The sequence below is a fragment of the Trachypithecus francoisi genome, unplaced genomic scaffold (genome assembly GCF_009764315.1).
Source record: "Trachypithecus francoisi isolate TF-2019V2 unplaced genomic scaffold, Tfra_2.0 Lachesis_group10, whole genome shotgun sequence".
Lineage (NCBI taxonomy): Eukaryota > Metazoa > Chordata > Mammalia > Primates > Cercopithecidae > Trachypithecus > Trachypithecus francoisi.
The window spans coordinates 108,276,903-108,292,696 of record NW_022681455.1 but is presented as its reverse complement, the minus strand read 5'-3'; the positions used below and the strand labels follow the sequence as shown (position 1 = coordinate 108,292,696).

The following is a 15,794-nucleotide window of genomic DNA, read 5'->3' as shown; positions in this document are numbered from 1 at the left end:
TTAGGGTGGTGGAATGAAGATAGCTCCATGGCTCAGCTGGTCTAAGCCAGCTCTGTGTCACCTGGGGTGCAGAGTGTAGGGAATTATTCCTGAACTGTGAGGGAACCCAGTCCCTGTACATACCCATCAGAGATCCCTGAGGAAAGCCGGTGTCCTAGGGGAACTCATCTGCTACTACCTAGGGCACCCTCAAGCCAGAGAGGTGAGCTTTGTGGGGTCTTCTCTTCTTATAAAAGGATGGGGTTTTCTGCTTGCTTAGTTCAGGGTGTATCCTCACCTCCAGCCATCCCGTACCTGTACCCCAGTACCTCTTTATTATGAGTCATCACAGGCCTAATCACATGCAGTGCCTCCACCCAGGATGCTGGGAGCCTGGCCTGGCTCCAGCCATCCCGTACCTGTACCCCAGTACCTCTTTATTATGAGTCATCACAGGCCTAATCACATGCAGTGCCTCCACCCAGGATGCTGGGAGCCTGGCCTGGTTCTGGCTGGGTTCTGGAAGGAAGAAAGGATTGCTGACTTTGGTGGCTGCTTTGGGATCCCAGACACCCCAGTGATGCCCCAGGAAATGCCTTTGTGATCTTATGGGCCTCTGAAGCCCAGACCATAGCACCCAGGGTCCTGTTAGAACCTCCAGTCTATGGCTCAGAATCTTTCCCTCCTACCTGGAAGCCCCAGAGAGGGGCTGTGGTCCTAGGCAAAGAGAACAGATTCAGGTGGAGAATGCTGACCCTGACTAGGGAAGAGTCTAGTTATGGGGATGTGACATGAAATGACCAGGCATGAGCATGGCCAGTATGCATCCACATGCAAGAAGGTATGGGGGATGCCATTGTGGGCAGTGACGGTCAGGGAAGGCTTGCTGGAGGAGGTGGGCCTTGCCTGTGGTGTGGCGGATGGTAGGGGAAAGAAAGGAAGCGAGAGGTCCTCTGTGTGCAGAGCCCATGGTGGGCTGAAGCCATCATACAGGAAAAGGTCCCACACCTTGTGCAGATACAAAAATGCATGGTTAGCTGGGTGCGCTGGCTCACGCCTGTGATCCCAGCACTTTAGGAGGCCAAGGTGGGCAGATCACCTGAGGTCGGGAGTTCAAGACCAGCCTGACCAACATGGAGAAACCCTGTCTCTACTAAAAATACAAAATTAGCCGGGCATGGTGGTGCATGCCTGTAAATCTCAGCTACTCAGGAGACTGAGGCAGGAGAATCGCTTGAACCCAGGAGGTGGAGGTTGCAGTGAGCTGAAATTGCGCCATTGCACTCCAGCCTGGGCAACGAGAGCGAAACTCCATCTCAAAGAAAAAAAGTGCATGGTACTCAGGAAGGAACATGGCCTGAGCACGGGATGAAGAGTGGACTGAGGGCCCTGAGAAGACCATCTGCAGTGACAGTGGGGAGGAGGCTAGCGAGGCTCTGGATAGTAGCAGCGGGGAGCCCCAGGAACCATCAAGTGAGGGAGGGACCGGACAAAAGCCAGTCATGGCAGAGGCTAGGTGGAAAGCAGGGAGCCCTACACCCTACTGGCCAGAAGATCCTCCTCTTAGCGAGCCTCTAACAGGAAGGGTAGCTTCTCTTTACCCTTTGCCAGCACCAGGGGTCTAGACCACTGGTTCCCTTTTGCCATGCTCCCCTCCTCCCTCCTTTCCTGTGTCATCCCATCTCTGCCTACCCCATCGTGTATCTTTTTTTTTTTTTTTTTTTTTTGAGGCAGGGACTCACTCTTGACACCAAGACTGGGTTGCAGTGGCAGAATCGCAGCTCACTGCAGCCTCAATTTCCTGGACTCAAGCCATCTTCCACCTTAGCCTCCCGAGTAGCTGGGATCACAGGTGCACACCACCACACCTGGCTATTTTTTATTTTTTTATTTTTTGTAGAGATAGGGTCTCACTTCGTTGCCCAAGCTGGTCTCGAAAACCTGGGCTCAAGCAATCCTCCTAAATTGGCCTCCCAAGGTGCTGGGATTACAGGCATGAGCCACCGTGCCCAGCCTCATGTGTCTGTTTTTTTGCAGCAGAGAGATCCTTGGCCCTGGAACTTTCCAAGAGGAACCATGATCCACTATTGCAGCAGACCTTCACGGGCATGTCTGCAGGGTCTTGGAGCCCAGCCCATTTCTGTATGCCTTGACTGAGTTCCAGAAAGGGTTCTTGGGCCTTGAGGACACAATGGCCTCTGATGCAGGGCAGGACACTCTCCATGATGTGCCTTGCTTGCTTTTCTTTTGCTTTCTTCCCTCAAGCTTTGGGGCATAATGTCTCTGCTAGGGAGGTGGACAGAGGTGGCTCTGCCCTGCCTCCTCCAGCCTTGCTGCAACTCTTCCAGCCCGAGCATGGGCCGGCAGCAGCCATGGAGGTGAGGTGAGGCCTTACCACCCCACTGCCCTCACGGCCTGACTGACATTTCATTCTCCTCCTCAGGCCAACCTCTACCCCACCGTAGGCCTGCAGACACCTGGGGAGATTGTGGACGCCAACTTTGGTCAGCAGCCCTTCCTGTTTGACATTGAGGACTACATGCGGGAGTGGCGTGCCAAGGTCCAGGGCACGGTCCACTGCTTCCCCATCAGTGCTCGGCTTGGCGAGTGGCAGGCAGTGCTGCAGAAGTGAGTGCCCTGCTCCCGCCCTTACCCACCCCCACCCCACCCCAGCCCACTTCACTCTAGGCCCCTGTAGGGCTACAAGCTGTTCTTACAAATTCCAGCGGGTGGATCCTTTCTGGGAAACATTCCCAGGGCGATTCAGCCTGCAGCTCTCCTGCTTCTCTCTCGTCAGATGGACAGTTCCCGCCAAGTTCTCCGGGCTACTCCTAATTAAACCTTTGCCTCTCAGCCAGATTGGAGGCTGCTGTATATGAGATCACCAGCAGGGCTGTTTTCCTTCACCAGGTCATTTTGCTGAGGGTTTTGCAGAGGATGCCCTGTGGTCTCTTCCTCTGTGGACCCTTTTTCTACCATAGGGAGTATCCATGATGCGGTGACTCTGGCCTGAGGCCACCTCACAGGGCCCAGCATCCAGCTGAGTCTCATTCGTCTGTAGCAGGGGTGGAGGGAAGGGAGTCCTCCCTAGGACCAGCTAAGCTAGCTCCTTGGCTGATTAATTCCCAGACTGTCCTGGAAGCCAGTGTCACTGAACTCCCAAGGGAGGCCAGCTTTGGGTTTCTCTTGCACTTGCCATCTGCAAGCCTGAGTGAGGCAGTGACAAGTACCCACTCTGCCAGGAGGTGGGTATTAGCTTGGCTCCCAAGGATGGGCACATGGGCATGGGGGACAGCTAGGCTTCCACTACCTCTGGTCATTGCCCTGCAAAGGCACCAGGGTGCTAGGGTCCTTGGGGTGGGGTTGGGGTGCACACTGGTTTCTTTGTACAGCCTTTGTCCCTTGAGGCAGACCCCAAGGATGGGCTGAGGCAGGGGCTAGGTGGCCAGACCTTCCCCAGGAAAAACAGCATTGCTGCCTCTTATTCCCAGTCCCCCAAAGCAGATGACAAGGACTTCCTTGGATGGCCAGGACAGTGCCACTCCCATAGCAGGCTTGGTGGGATGGGCAAGGAGAGGGGTGAAGATGCCAAGTCTGTGTAGAGGAGGAACTGATCCTCTCAGTTTTCAGGGCCTAGGCTCAGCACATGGATGTGTTTTTGTTCCGGGGTTTTTAAAAAAATATTGAGATGGGGTCGCACTATGTTGCCTAGGTTGGACTCCTGGGCTCAAGTGATCCTCCCACTTCAGCCTCCTGAGTAGCTGGCATCACAGGCATGTGCTACCATGTCCGGCATAGCACATAGGTGTTTCTGTTTCCATGTGTGTATCCATGTGCTTGTTTGTGTTCATATGTAGCATTTGCCAAGACCTGCATATAATTTGTGTACTATGGTTTTCTATAAGTTCATTTAATGAATATTGATAATGGCTATGTTATCACAGAGACAAATTTGTCACAAGCCTTTTGGCTGGCTTCCTCTAGTGGAAGGTCTGGTGATTTCCTCTCTTTTACTTGTGTAGGTAACCCTCTTGTAGGTAAAGAATTTTTCATATTTCCCCTTGTGTTTATAATAATAATATTGTGTAATAATAATAATTATACTTACTTTACTTTTTTCTGAGTCAGGATTTTACTGTATTGCCCAGGCAGAGTGCAGTGACACAGTCATGGCTCACTGCAGCATCGACCTCCTGGGCTCAAGCAATTCCCCTACCTCAGTCTCCTGAGTAGCTGGGACTGTAGGCATGCACCACCATGCATGGCTAATTTTTTGTATTTTTTGTGGGGAAGGGTTTTGCCATGTTGCCCAGGTTGGTCTCAAACTCCTGGGCTCAAGTGATTTGCCTGCCTCGGTCTCCCAAAGTGTTGGGATTACAGGCGAGAGCCACTACACCCAGCCAATAATTATTTTTAAAGTAGAGATGAGATCTTGCAATGATGGCCAGGCTGGTCTTGAACTCCTGGCCTCAAGTGATCCTCTCGCCTTGTCCTCCCAAAGTTCTGGGATGACAGTCATGAGCCATCATGCCCAGCTGATAATTATTATTTATACTATAATATTATGTAATATATCATTTCATAATAAGAAGAAGTCTTATTTATGGACTTCTTCCTGCCAGGTACTTTATGTGTATTATCTCATTTACCTCTTAAAGCCTGAGGGAACACACACCCAAACTTCTGCGCCTTCCACCTGACATTTGTGTTTAGAGTTACAGTAATGACATCAGATACATGCACACACCAAGGTGTTCACTCCTGTACACATCAGATTTGAGGGTTCAGCCTCTGCTCTATGTGTGTACACACATGTACCACTGTTCAGCCAGCTTCTGCTGGGGTAAAATGGCTACTGGGAGTCAGACTCCTCCAGACCATTTCCCAGTGACTCTGTTCCCATTGGCCCTGCTGCTGCCTATCTCTGCCTGGCAAAATCAGCCTGATCGCTTGGCTTCTTGGGCCCCTGATTTGTGGCATATCATGGTGTAACTCTGGGTTGTGAGTTAGCTTCCCATCACTCACTCACTAGAGCTGGAACTGCTGAGGGCAGGTTCACCTGGGGGACTGAAATGCTTCTGTCAGGTACATGGCACAGCCTGCAGAGGGGCTCCTGTGTCTGTAGAAGGTGTGCATGTGGCATGCATCTTGTCTGGGAAGCTGCCAGATTACCTGACTGGCTGCAGTTTCGGGACGCTATCAATGAGACCATTGGCCTCTTAGGCTTGCTGCAGTTCCCAAAGAGGCAGCCACCTGTGAGGAGCGTGCCTGTGTGTGTACTTCTGTTATCGTACTCACTTACTTGTGGGCATCATGTCTCAGAGAAACGGCAGCCACTCCTCTGAACTGTGGGCACAGATGTGGTGAACAGCCCCTCCGCAGCCTGACTTCGTGACCACGGGGCACCAGGGGGGAAGTTTCCATTTTGTTTCAGCCCCTTTATTCTCATTCTGTGGAGGTTACACCTCCAGGACGTGTTTAGGGAGACCTCTGGGGGAGGTAATCTGCCCTGAGTCCGTCGGGTGGTCAGTGAGAAGTGCAGTTCTTGAGTGTCACCTGAAGCTCTTCCTTTCTTCTAGCATGGTCTCATCTTACCTCGTGCATCATGGGTATTGTGCTACAGCCACGGCTTTTGCTCGAATGACTGAAACCCCGATTCAGGAAGAACAGGCATCCATAAAGAACAGACAAAGTAAGGTTTATTCTGCTTTCCCCTTTTCCTCCCTCACCTGTCCCTAACTCTGCTCTCTGGCTCATGCCAACCCTGGTTCACTTGTCAGGAGTCCATTCAGCTCTGGTCCTCATGACCAGCCTGCAGCCCAAGGCCATGTTCCTGTCCCACCTTCAAGATGGCACTGCCCTGATGGACAGTTGGCAGGATGGAGATGTCTCAGAGCAGCCTCCCTAATGCACATTCTGAAGGCTGGGCGCAGGCCAGGCCTTGGCATGGCTAGTTCCATTCCTCCATTTCCTCCCTGCTTGTTTCTTTCCCCCTGAATCCTGGATTCTTCTCAGCCTCCTGTTCATGGTCTTCCAGGAAGACTGTTTGCCTGTTACCAAACTCTCTGCCTTTCTCACCATTTACTCAGCCTTAGTAGTTCTGCTTATTCCTAGCCACAGAGGGGACTGAAGTGGTCAGACAGGGCAAAGCCAGTGTTCAATGACTGCTGTGGGGGCACTGCTTTCTGCTCCCCACCTCTGGTCCTGCCCTTCGCTGACAACCTAGAGTCCTCGCTTGGCCAGAGCTCTCCTAGTGTTGATGCTGGCCTGGATGCTGTGTATCTGGAGGCTCTTTCATGGAAGGAGGGGTGTTGGAAAAGAGGAAAAAGAGCCCAGCGAGGAGCTAGAAGGAGAAAAGGAGAGTGAGGGCGAGTGGATGCGGATATGCGTGTCTGTGAGTGCCTGCCTGCCCCTTTCCAAGCCTGCTGTCTCTTCTGTATATGCATGTGTCTGTCTCCCAGAGAAGCTGTGTTCAGCCAGACAGACAGAAAGGGATCCCAGACTTGGGATCTATGAATGAGAGCCTCAGACCCTGAAGTTGCTCCCAGTGAGATGCACCAGGCCCCATGGCAAGAGCAAAAAGGCAGCAGCAAGATGCTGATGGCCTGAGAGGTGTCAACGTCAGAGGTGCCAGCATGAGGAGGATGGCCTCCTCTCCCAGCAGGGGGCATGCTCTAACCCCTGAAGACCACCAGGCACATCCCTGATCAGAAACCAGTGTGATTTCATTGCCATTACCCTGTGAGGCCTGGAAAGAGAGGAGTCTATCTGAAGAGGAGCCCCTCAGGCCACCAAGCTGCCTGGGTGCCCATTCCCAGATCATGCTGCCCCAACTGGGGCCCTACCCTGCCCTCAGGTTCTTGGCACCATGTGCCTTGCAGGAACAGGCCTCCGCATTTACCCTCCTGCCTTTGGACTGAGTTTCCCCTCCATCTTCCCTGTATTCTTGAGGACTCTGACGCTTGGCAGAAACCAGGATCTGTTGGGCTGGGCAGTCTGGTTCTTTCTCCAGCCTCCTCTCCTGTGAGCATTTCAAGCTGGCGAGGCACTCTGAGCCAGCCCATCTGATCATGGCCGGCCCCTGCCCTGAGGCTGGCAGCATCCCAGGTGTGTGGCTGTGGGAGAGGTCTGTAGCCCTTGCTCACTGCTGTGTTCTTGCACCCTGCAGAGATCCAGAAGCTGGTGCTGGAGGGCCGTGTGGGCGAGGCCATCGAGACCACCCAGCGCTTCTACCCAGGGCTGCTGGAGCACAACCCCAACCTCCTCTTCATGCTCAAGTAAGTCTTGGGCATGACCCCAGTTCCCCCAGAGTCCAGCCCCTCTCAGCTGGTGGTGGGAACGTCAGCCTGGACCACAACCAGAGCATTATTGCTCCGCTCCCTCTGCAGGTGCCGGCAGTTTGTGGAGATGGTGAATGGGACGGACAGTGAGGTCCGCAGCTTGAGCTCCCGAAGCCCCAAGTCCCAGGACAGCTATCCTGGCTCCCCCAGCCTCAGCCCCCGACATGGCCCCAGTAGTTCCCACATGCACAACACAGGTCAGCCACTCTCCAGAGGGCTCTGGGAAGAACTGGTGTGGAGGAGAGAGGCCACCCCACATACCCTTTCCTAGGCTGGGCTCCGGGCTCACTGCTGGATTTGGGAGAAGGGAAATGGGACCACTGTGGTTATTCTTGGGGCTCCACTTGAGAGCAAGCTGCCCCTCCTCTTCTGACTATCCCCCTGGCTTCTAGGAGCAGACAGTCCCAGCTGTAGCAATGGCGTCGTGTCCACCAAGAGCAAACAGAACCACAGTAAATACCCTGCACCCAGCTCCTCATCCTCGTCCTCCTCCTCCTCGTCCTCCTCTTCCCCATCCTCCGTCAATTACTCCGAGTCCAACTCAACAGACTCCACCAAGTCCCAGCCCCACAGCAGTACCAGTAACCAGGAGACCAGGTGCCTGCCTTGCTCTGCTTCCTCCTCTGCCTTCTGCCCCATGCCAGCTGGGACCATTGCAGTCTATCCTTTGAGTGCCCTGCCCTTCACCCCCAGCCTCCATCTCAGGTCTGTGCCTAGAGTCCTAGCTTTTGGCCCACCGGGCCAGATGTCAGCTCTGGCTTCTGGTTCTCCCCACGATTTAGCTGCACTTCCCTTGGCCTTGGCTTTCTCCAGAGGCTCCAATGATACCAGGCTGAGGATGTGGTCTCCTCCAAAGAGGCTGGGCCTGTGAGAACCCTCAGGTACATCATGAGGGAGCTTCCCCTGGCTCTGGCTTATAGACAGCCAGGTTGGGCAGGCAGGGGAAGCTAAGATGCAGGCTAGAGCTCTAGGTGGCTCTCAGCATCCCCAGATACACCTCAAGGCTGACCTGGGTTTGGCTCCCAACCAAGGCCACAGAGATGCCCGTGGGGGCCATGAGGCCCAGTCAGTAGATTGGGGAATATGTAGAAGAGGTGTGTGAACTCAGAGGAGGGCCAGGGAGGGGAAAATCACAGAGGCAGCACTGGGACAAGGGTGGGAATCAGGTGACAGGCCTCTGAGGATAGCTGGTGTCACAGTAGGGGCCAAGTGCTAAAAGACTTGGAAGCCTGAGCTGTCCTTTCATGTTCCTGGGGGGTCCTCGGTTTACCCACAGCAACCCATGGCTATAGCCTGAAAGGAGGCCCAACCAGGCTGCTCCAACCACACCCCCTGGGCCAACTCCCACCTCAACCCTTCCCCACAGCGACAGTGAGATGGAGATGGAGGCAGAGCACTACCCCAACGGTGTGCTAGGAAGCATGTCCACGCGCATTGTTAATGGTGCCTACAAGCATGAGGACCTGCAGACGGATGAGTCCAGCATGGGTGAGAGCCACGGCCTGGTGTGCTATTCTTTGAGGGCAGTGTGCAGTCTGGGTGCCCTCTTCCCCTGGGAGGAGCTGGACTAGGCAGGCTTTGGCATCTTGAGAAGCTCCAGCCAGACCTTGTCCACTGCCTCCTTAGCCGATTGTGGATGGGTCCTTGAGGTGGCTCCAAATGTACGAAGGCCCTGGCCTGTGCCAAGACCACCTGTGTTTGAGGCTGGAGTGTGTTCGAGAGTGTGGCCACCCTAATGAGCACCCTGCGTCTGTGCGGGCTGGGAAGAGGGACAGCTTCCAAGTCCTCCCTGAACCCTAGACTGTGCGCCAGGTGGACGAAGAGAAGAATGCCTCAACTGTAGCTGCCTTACCTGTTCCTCCCAGTCCTTCCTGCCCCACCCCAGTCCTGCCTTCCCTCCTCACCTCTCCTAATGTATTCTCCACTGCATTCTGGATGCAGATGACGGGCATCCTCGGCGGCAGCTCTGCGGGGGCAACCAGGCTGCCACAGAAAGGATCATTCTGTTTGGCCGCGAGTTGCAGGCATTGAGTGAACAGTTGGGCCGGGAGTACGGCAAGAATTTGGCCCACACAGAGATGTTGCAGGTACAGGATGAGCCAGACCTCATGCAGAGCAGGCCTCATTTGGTGTTAGGGGCAGGGTGGCTCCAGGAGAGTCCAGGGGGCAGGAGGAAAGAGTAGGCTCCAGCCAGGTCTGCAGAGGGAAGTGGGGCATCTGGGCCCACTGGACATGCATGTCCAGGCTCTGGGGAGAGTATAGCCCTGCTTGACCCTACACCCCACATTCCAGGCTGGGCATCATGCAGGGCCCTGTCTCCCTCTGGAGCCACAGGTAGTGGTGCGGGCTATGGTGTGTGCCACAGTCCTCTCAAGAATGCCCTGTCCTATAGGATGCCTTCAGCCTGCTGGCATACTCAGACCCCTGGAGCTGCCCAGTTGGCCAGCAGCTTGACCCCATCCAGAGGGAACCTGTGTGTGCTGCCCTCAACAGCGCCATTTTAGGTGAGTGAATCTATTTTTTATTATTATTAGAGACAAAATCTGCTCTGTAGCCCAAGATGGAGTGCAGTGGCACAATCTTGGCTCACCGCAATCTTCACCTCCGCCTCCCGGGTTTAAGCGATTTTCGTGCCTCAGCCTCCTAAGTCACTGGGACTAAGGTGCATGCCACCATGCCTGGCTAGTTGTATTTTTTGTAGAGATGGGGTTTTGCCATGTTGGCCAGGTTGGTCTTGAACTCCTGGCCTCAGGTGATCTGCCCGCTTCAGCCCACCAAAGTGCTGGGATTACAGGTGTGAGCCACCATGCCTGGCCTAGATGAGTGGATCTAACAAAAACAGAGGCTGACCCATGGCTACCTGGGTGGTTCCCACCCCCCACCCCAATCGGCCCCAGTAAGAGCTGTTTGTCCACACTGGGGCAGCAAGCTCTGCATAGGCCATCTCTGGTGACTCAGGACTCCTGGGCTCCCATGGTTAAACCTAAACCCTGACCTCCATCTGCCCAGCTGAGTTCATGATGGGTCCTAGGCCATGGCGGTGGGCCCAGGCCAGCCCGGTGCTCTACACGGGCCTAAGGACCTCAGGTTCCTGGCATGACCTCAGCGCCATGGCCTGGTGGCTGGGACACACTTACACAGAGGTACTGAACACTCTGTTCCAAGAGAATCTGTCCACTGCCCCCTCCTTCCACTCCCAAGGGAACTTTGACCTGGGCCCAAACCCTGGGCAGGGCAGTGATCAGGCCTTTTCTTTCCTCCACAGAGTCCCAGAACCTGCCAAAGCAGCCCCCTCTGATGCTCGCCCTGGGCCAGGCATCTGAGTGTCTCCGGCTCATGGCCCGAGCAGGCCTGGGTTCTTGCTCCTTTGCCAGAGTCGACGACTACTTGCACTAGCTGACCGTGCTGGCTGGCCCTGGCTGGCCCTCCGCTGGCCCCAGGGCTGGAGCTGCCCTGCCCTCCATAGGCACCTGGTGCAGGGACTGGGAAGCCATGGACAGAGTCCACTCCTCCTGCCTGGCCTTTCCCCCTCTCCCTTTCCTTCCTTCCTTCCTTTCTTTGCCCACCACCCCCTCAGTCTCTCTCTCTCCCCTTCATGTGCAGCGGCCTGTGACACAGTATTGGCTGGTTACTCTCATGTAGCGCCTTCTATTTTGAAAGGGGGGTGGTTTGTTTTGAGGAGGGGTTGGGGTTTTTTAATTTTTTTTCTCCTGACTGAGCCACCAGTATTTATCTCTGGAGAGTTTGTGCTGAGCTGGTTTCTGCTAATTTAGTGATGAAGCCTATCCAAGTTGGTGATAGCTTATTATTTTCATAAATAAAAAACAAATGAGATTTTATATATATATATATAAATATATATATATTAAAAAAAAGACAGTATTTATCGTAGCATTAGTGGTCCAGCACCTCTTGGGTGAGGCTGTCCAGGCACCATGTTTTCTTTGAGTCCAACTCATTAAAAAAGAATCATCTCTGTCACCTCAGCCAAGTGATTTATTTTTTGCTCCCCCTTTTTTGAGTCACAGGCCGAGCTGCAGCCTAGGAAACCCAAATAGGGTTTGGTGGGCCACTTAGTGGGCATGGTTATGTTGGTTTATAGCATCCCAAGAACTATGGGTCCTTAGGCCCCTGAGAGCTGGATGGAGCAGAGAACTACAGGGCCAAGGGTCCAGAGAAGTGATAACTTGACCCAGGGCCACACAGCAGAGGTAGAGGGTCCTTGGCCAGCACACTATCTACCACTCTACCCCACCTCCCACTGCCTGCCTTGCTCCCCTTTCCTCCCTTTTCAATACCCTACCTTCCCTTGTTGTTAAGATGGCCAAATAATACATTTATTCTAAATTGGTTGCCTGGAAACCACCTGCCTTCGTCCTGAGAGCTTCTGTGTGTCAGGCTGCCGGAAAGAAGACTCCATTCCCAGGACAGAGGCCCTTGAGTACAGGGGCTGCTTTCTTCCTGCCTGGATCTTCACCATCTCTGCACAGCTCTGAGAGAATGGATGCTTTCTGTTGAGAAACCAGTACCTTGTGGAGGCAGGTTCTTGGGCTGCTACTCCAGGCAGTGTTTGGAATCCTTGATCCCCTAGGCCAGACTTCACTGCCACTGTACCAGACAGCTCCCTGCAGCTGGACCCTAGCCAGTCTTAGGAAAGACTGTTGGGAGTATTTGCTGGCCAGAGGATGGGGCTCCATCAGCTTTACAATGTTCCACCAGCTGTTTCAGATAGATCCTCACAGCTGGCGGAGTAAAAATGGTCCCGCTACCATTGGGGAATCAGAAAAGGAAAGGCTGAGATGGTTGCCAGGACTTGGGGTGGCCCATCTGTGGAGAGGACTGGCTGCCCTGGAGGAGGAAAGGGAGGAAGCCTACACGGAGCACCAGGACGGGCTGGAATTATCATACGTGCTTCACAGTGTGAGGGGAGTGCAGAAGCCGCCCATGCAAAGAGTAGGGTCAGCCATGGCAAGGCCAGAAGTTGAACTTTCAGTAGCTGCCTGAATCTGGGCTGTGCAAGCTCCTGCTCCATATTGGTGGACATGGGAATGGTTGGTGTGGCCTGAGATACTCATTGCTCACCAGGCCTCACTGGGCCCACAGCTGGGCAACAAGAAAAATGATTGAATTGGACCAACTGCTGGTGATGGGGCCAGGGCCCTGGGCCCTGTGCTCTCAGAATTCTGCCTTGGGAAATGATCTTATAGCTGCTGCTTTTTGTTGGTCCTTGGGGCTGGCAGGCCCATAGACCATGGCCTGTTAGGAGGTGTCCTGTCCGTAAAGGAAATTCATCTCTTGTGACAGCCTGGGGCTACCTAGCTCCCAAACCCAGAGGTTGGAAACATCCGGCTGTTAAAATGATCACAGCCTAGCAGGATTGGGAATTGAAACCACAGGCTTTTGCAGTTGGAATGGGGTTCAGTGAACATCTCCCCCATTCCTCTCCTGCTACAGATAAGGAAACAGACCCAGGAGATTAAGTGACTTGGCTAAAGTCACACAGCAAATTAGTAGCCGAGCCGAGACTATCCCTTATCCCTGTGGGTTGGGCAACACTGTTTATTTAGTCCTGAAACTGAATGGCAGATAAGCCCCATGAGGGGTTAGGCGGATGTGCCCTCCAGCAGTATCTGAGAAGCTGCTACCTTCAGGGTTGTGTCAGGGATGAGGATGGGTGCCTGAGCTTAGGTTGTGGAGTGGCTGGGAGGGCCCAGGAGGGCTCGGGACAGCTGTGTGCTGCATGGGGTTGGGTGTCTGCCTGGCTCGCACTCGGTACCCATGGCCACCTCCCCATTTTCTGTGCCTTATCTCACTGTTTCAGCTGAGTCCAAGTTGTTTACTCTGTTCCTCTCCAGAGGGGCTCTCTGTCCCAGTTGGGCAGCTCACCTTTGGGACATAAGCCTTTGCCCCACAAGCTGTGGAGAGGGCCAAAACCAAGCTGCTTGAGCCCACTCTCTTGCTGAGAGTCCAGGCCTGCCTGCCAGCCGGAGGTACCCCTTATGCACATCCAGTCCTACCAGCCTGCTTCCAGGAGCCTAGAGTGGGAAAGGCACCTGGGGGAGCCCTGGTGAAGGGCTGGACCTGACTCATGGGGGCAGGAGGAAGACCTGGCTTTCTTGGTTTGTCTGGCTCTGGGGAGCAGCCTTCCCTACTCACTTTCCCCTTGCGGCACCAAATGGTCACTCCTTCCAGAGCAAAAACTGGCACTCATAGCAAGCCAGAACCCCCATCCCCATCCACATGGGTCTGTGGCTGGGTGCAGGCCATGAAAACGGATACCACAAGACAGAAGTGGGGACTGCCTGTCCACCCAGCGCCTTCCCACTCCTTAAGCAAGCACAAAGAAGATAAGGCAGAGAACTGTCAGAGCTGAAAGTTCCTTTGGTTGCTCACAACTCAGGTATGCACCCGTGTGGCAGCCAGGCAGTGGAGCCCTACTAGACTGCCAGTCTCATGCACCCAGACCTGTGGCCAGACTGTGGCCTCTGGCTGCCTCAGGCATTTGCCTCTTTGCATCGGGTTTTCCTCCATTAGTAACTACAGCTGAAACAGACATCCTCCACATTGTGCACACTGGTTTTGCCTTTGTCCTCGAGAGTTGATACTTGGCATTAGCATGAAACTTGTGGGTGTGGGAGGATGGAGAGAGAACTCTAACACAAAACATCTTATTAAAATTGTACTTGAGAGATTAAAAAAAAAACTCCTGTTGTATTTTGACAGAATTATTTTTATTAAAATACACATCCATGAGCAGTCATGTGTGTCTGGTCTCTTTTGAGTCTTACTGAGGTTGGCACCCCTTCTGTGACACATCCTGTCCTAAAGGATTTGGGCCCTTCCCAGCCTCTCAAGTGCCCAGGCCCTCAGGTGCCTTCCTCAAGGACCCTTGAAACTGTATTTATAAGACCCCAAGGAGTACAGGTACTTAAACCTCAGTTCTCTCTTGAAACGGCTTTCATCTTAGACAAGGAAAAAGTAGCAAATTCACCTAAAGAACCCGGGAGCAGTGGCTCACGCCAATAATCTTAGCACGTTGGGAGCTGAGGCAGGTGGATCCCTTGAGCTCAGGAGTTCGAAAACAGCCTAGGCAACATGACGAAACCCTGTCTCTACAAAAAACACAAAAATTGGCCAGGTGCAGTGGCTCACGCCTGTAATCCCAGCACTTTGGTAGGCCGAGGCGGGTGGATCACGAGGTCAGGAGATCGAGACCATCCTGGCTAACATGGTGAAACCCTGTCTCTACTGAAAATACAAAAAATTAGCTGGGCGTGGTGGCAGGTGCCTGTAGTCCCAGTTACTCGGGAGGCTGAGGCAGGAGAATGGTGTGAACCTGGGACGCAGAGCTTGCAGTGAGCCAAAGTCGCACCACTGCACTCCAGCCTGGGTCGAGGCTGCAGTCAGCTGAGATCGTACCACTGCACTCCAGTCTGGGTGACAGAGTGAGACCCTGTCTCAAAAAAAAAATTCAACTAAATAAAGGTGGGCCACAGGAACTTCTCCCAACAAAAATAAGATATTAAGAATACATTCCAGAGCCAGGTGCAGTGGCTCACACCTGTAATCTCAGCACTTTGGGAGGTCGAAGCGAGCAGATCACCTGAGGTCAGGAGTTTGAGACCAGCCTAGCCAACATGGTGAAACCCCGTCTCTACTAAAAGTACAAAAATTAGCCGGGCGTGGTGGCAGGCTCATGTAATCCCAGCTACTAGGGAGGCTGAGGCAGGAGAATTGCTTGAACCTGGGAGGCAAAGGTTTCAGTGAGCCAAGATCGCACCATTGCACTCCACCCTGGGTGACAAGAGCAAAATTCCATCTCAACAACAACAAAACATTCCAGGGCCAGGTGCAGTGGCTCATGCCTGTAATCCCAGCACTTTGGGAGACCAAGGCAGGAGGATCGCTTGACCCCAGGAATTCGAGGCCAATCTGGGCAACATAGTGAGACCCTGTCTCCACAAAAAAATGGAAAAAATTAGCCAGACATGTTGGTGTGTGTCTGTGGTCCCAGCTTCTCAGGAGGCTGAGGCTGAAGGATTGCTTGAGCCTGGGTGGTTGAGGTTGCAGTGAGCCATGATTGAGCCACTGTACTCCAGCCTGGATGACAGAGCAAGGCCCTGTCTCAAAAAAAAAAAAAAAAAAAAATTCCAAATATGTTCTCCTCAAATATTGCACAGTCAGAAAGTTTTCTGAGGGTACCTCTTTTGAGAGTTTTTGTTTTCGGGGTGGTTTTTTTTGAGACAAAATCTTGCTCTGTCTCCCAGGCTGGAGTGCAGTGGCATAATTATGGCTCATGCTACCTCAACCTCCCAGGCTCATGCGATCCTCCCACCTCAGCCTCCCAAGTTGCTAAAACTACAGGTATGTGTCCCCATGCCTGGCTAAGTTTTGTATATTTTATAGAGAAGTTTCACCATGTTGGCCAGGCTGGTCTCAAACTGTTGGTCTCAAGCAATCCTCCTGCCTTGGCCT

The 15,794-nt window shown here is 53.5% G+C and overlaps 1 protein-coding gene across 5 annotated transcripts in view; it reads left to right on the top strand.

Moving 5' to 3' along the window:
• RANBP10 (RAN binding protein 10) overlaps window positions 1–14,075 on the top strand; it is an 85,664-nt gene extending 71,589 nt beyond the window's left edge. For 4 of the 5 annotated variants that reach the window (XM_033219726.1, XM_033219724.1, XM_033219725.1 and 1 more), the window contains 9 exons: window positions 2,423–2,607; window positions 5,559–5,671; window positions 7,148–7,256; window positions 7,368–7,516; window positions 7,712–7,916; window positions 8,686–8,807; window positions 9,261–9,406; window positions 9,712–9,823; window positions 10,585–10,878. In XM_033219726.1, coding sequence (XP_033075617.1) covers window positions 2,423–2,607; window positions 5,559–5,671; window positions 7,148–7,256; window positions 7,368–7,516; window positions 7,712–7,916; window positions 8,686–8,807; window positions 9,261–9,406; window positions 9,712–9,823; window positions 10,585–10,715 — 1,272 coding nt within the window. In that variant the 3' untranslated portion in view covers window positions 10,716–10,878. Of the gene's footprint in view, window positions 1–2,422; window positions 2,608–5,558; window positions 5,672–7,147; window positions 7,257–7,367; window positions 7,517–7,711; window positions 7,917–8,685; window positions 8,808–9,260; window positions 9,407–9,711; window positions 9,824–10,584 lie in introns of all 5 variants that reach the window. The other variant, XM_033219723.1, reaches the window with a different exon arrangement.
• Window positions 14,076–15,794: the final 1,719 nt, after the last annotated feature.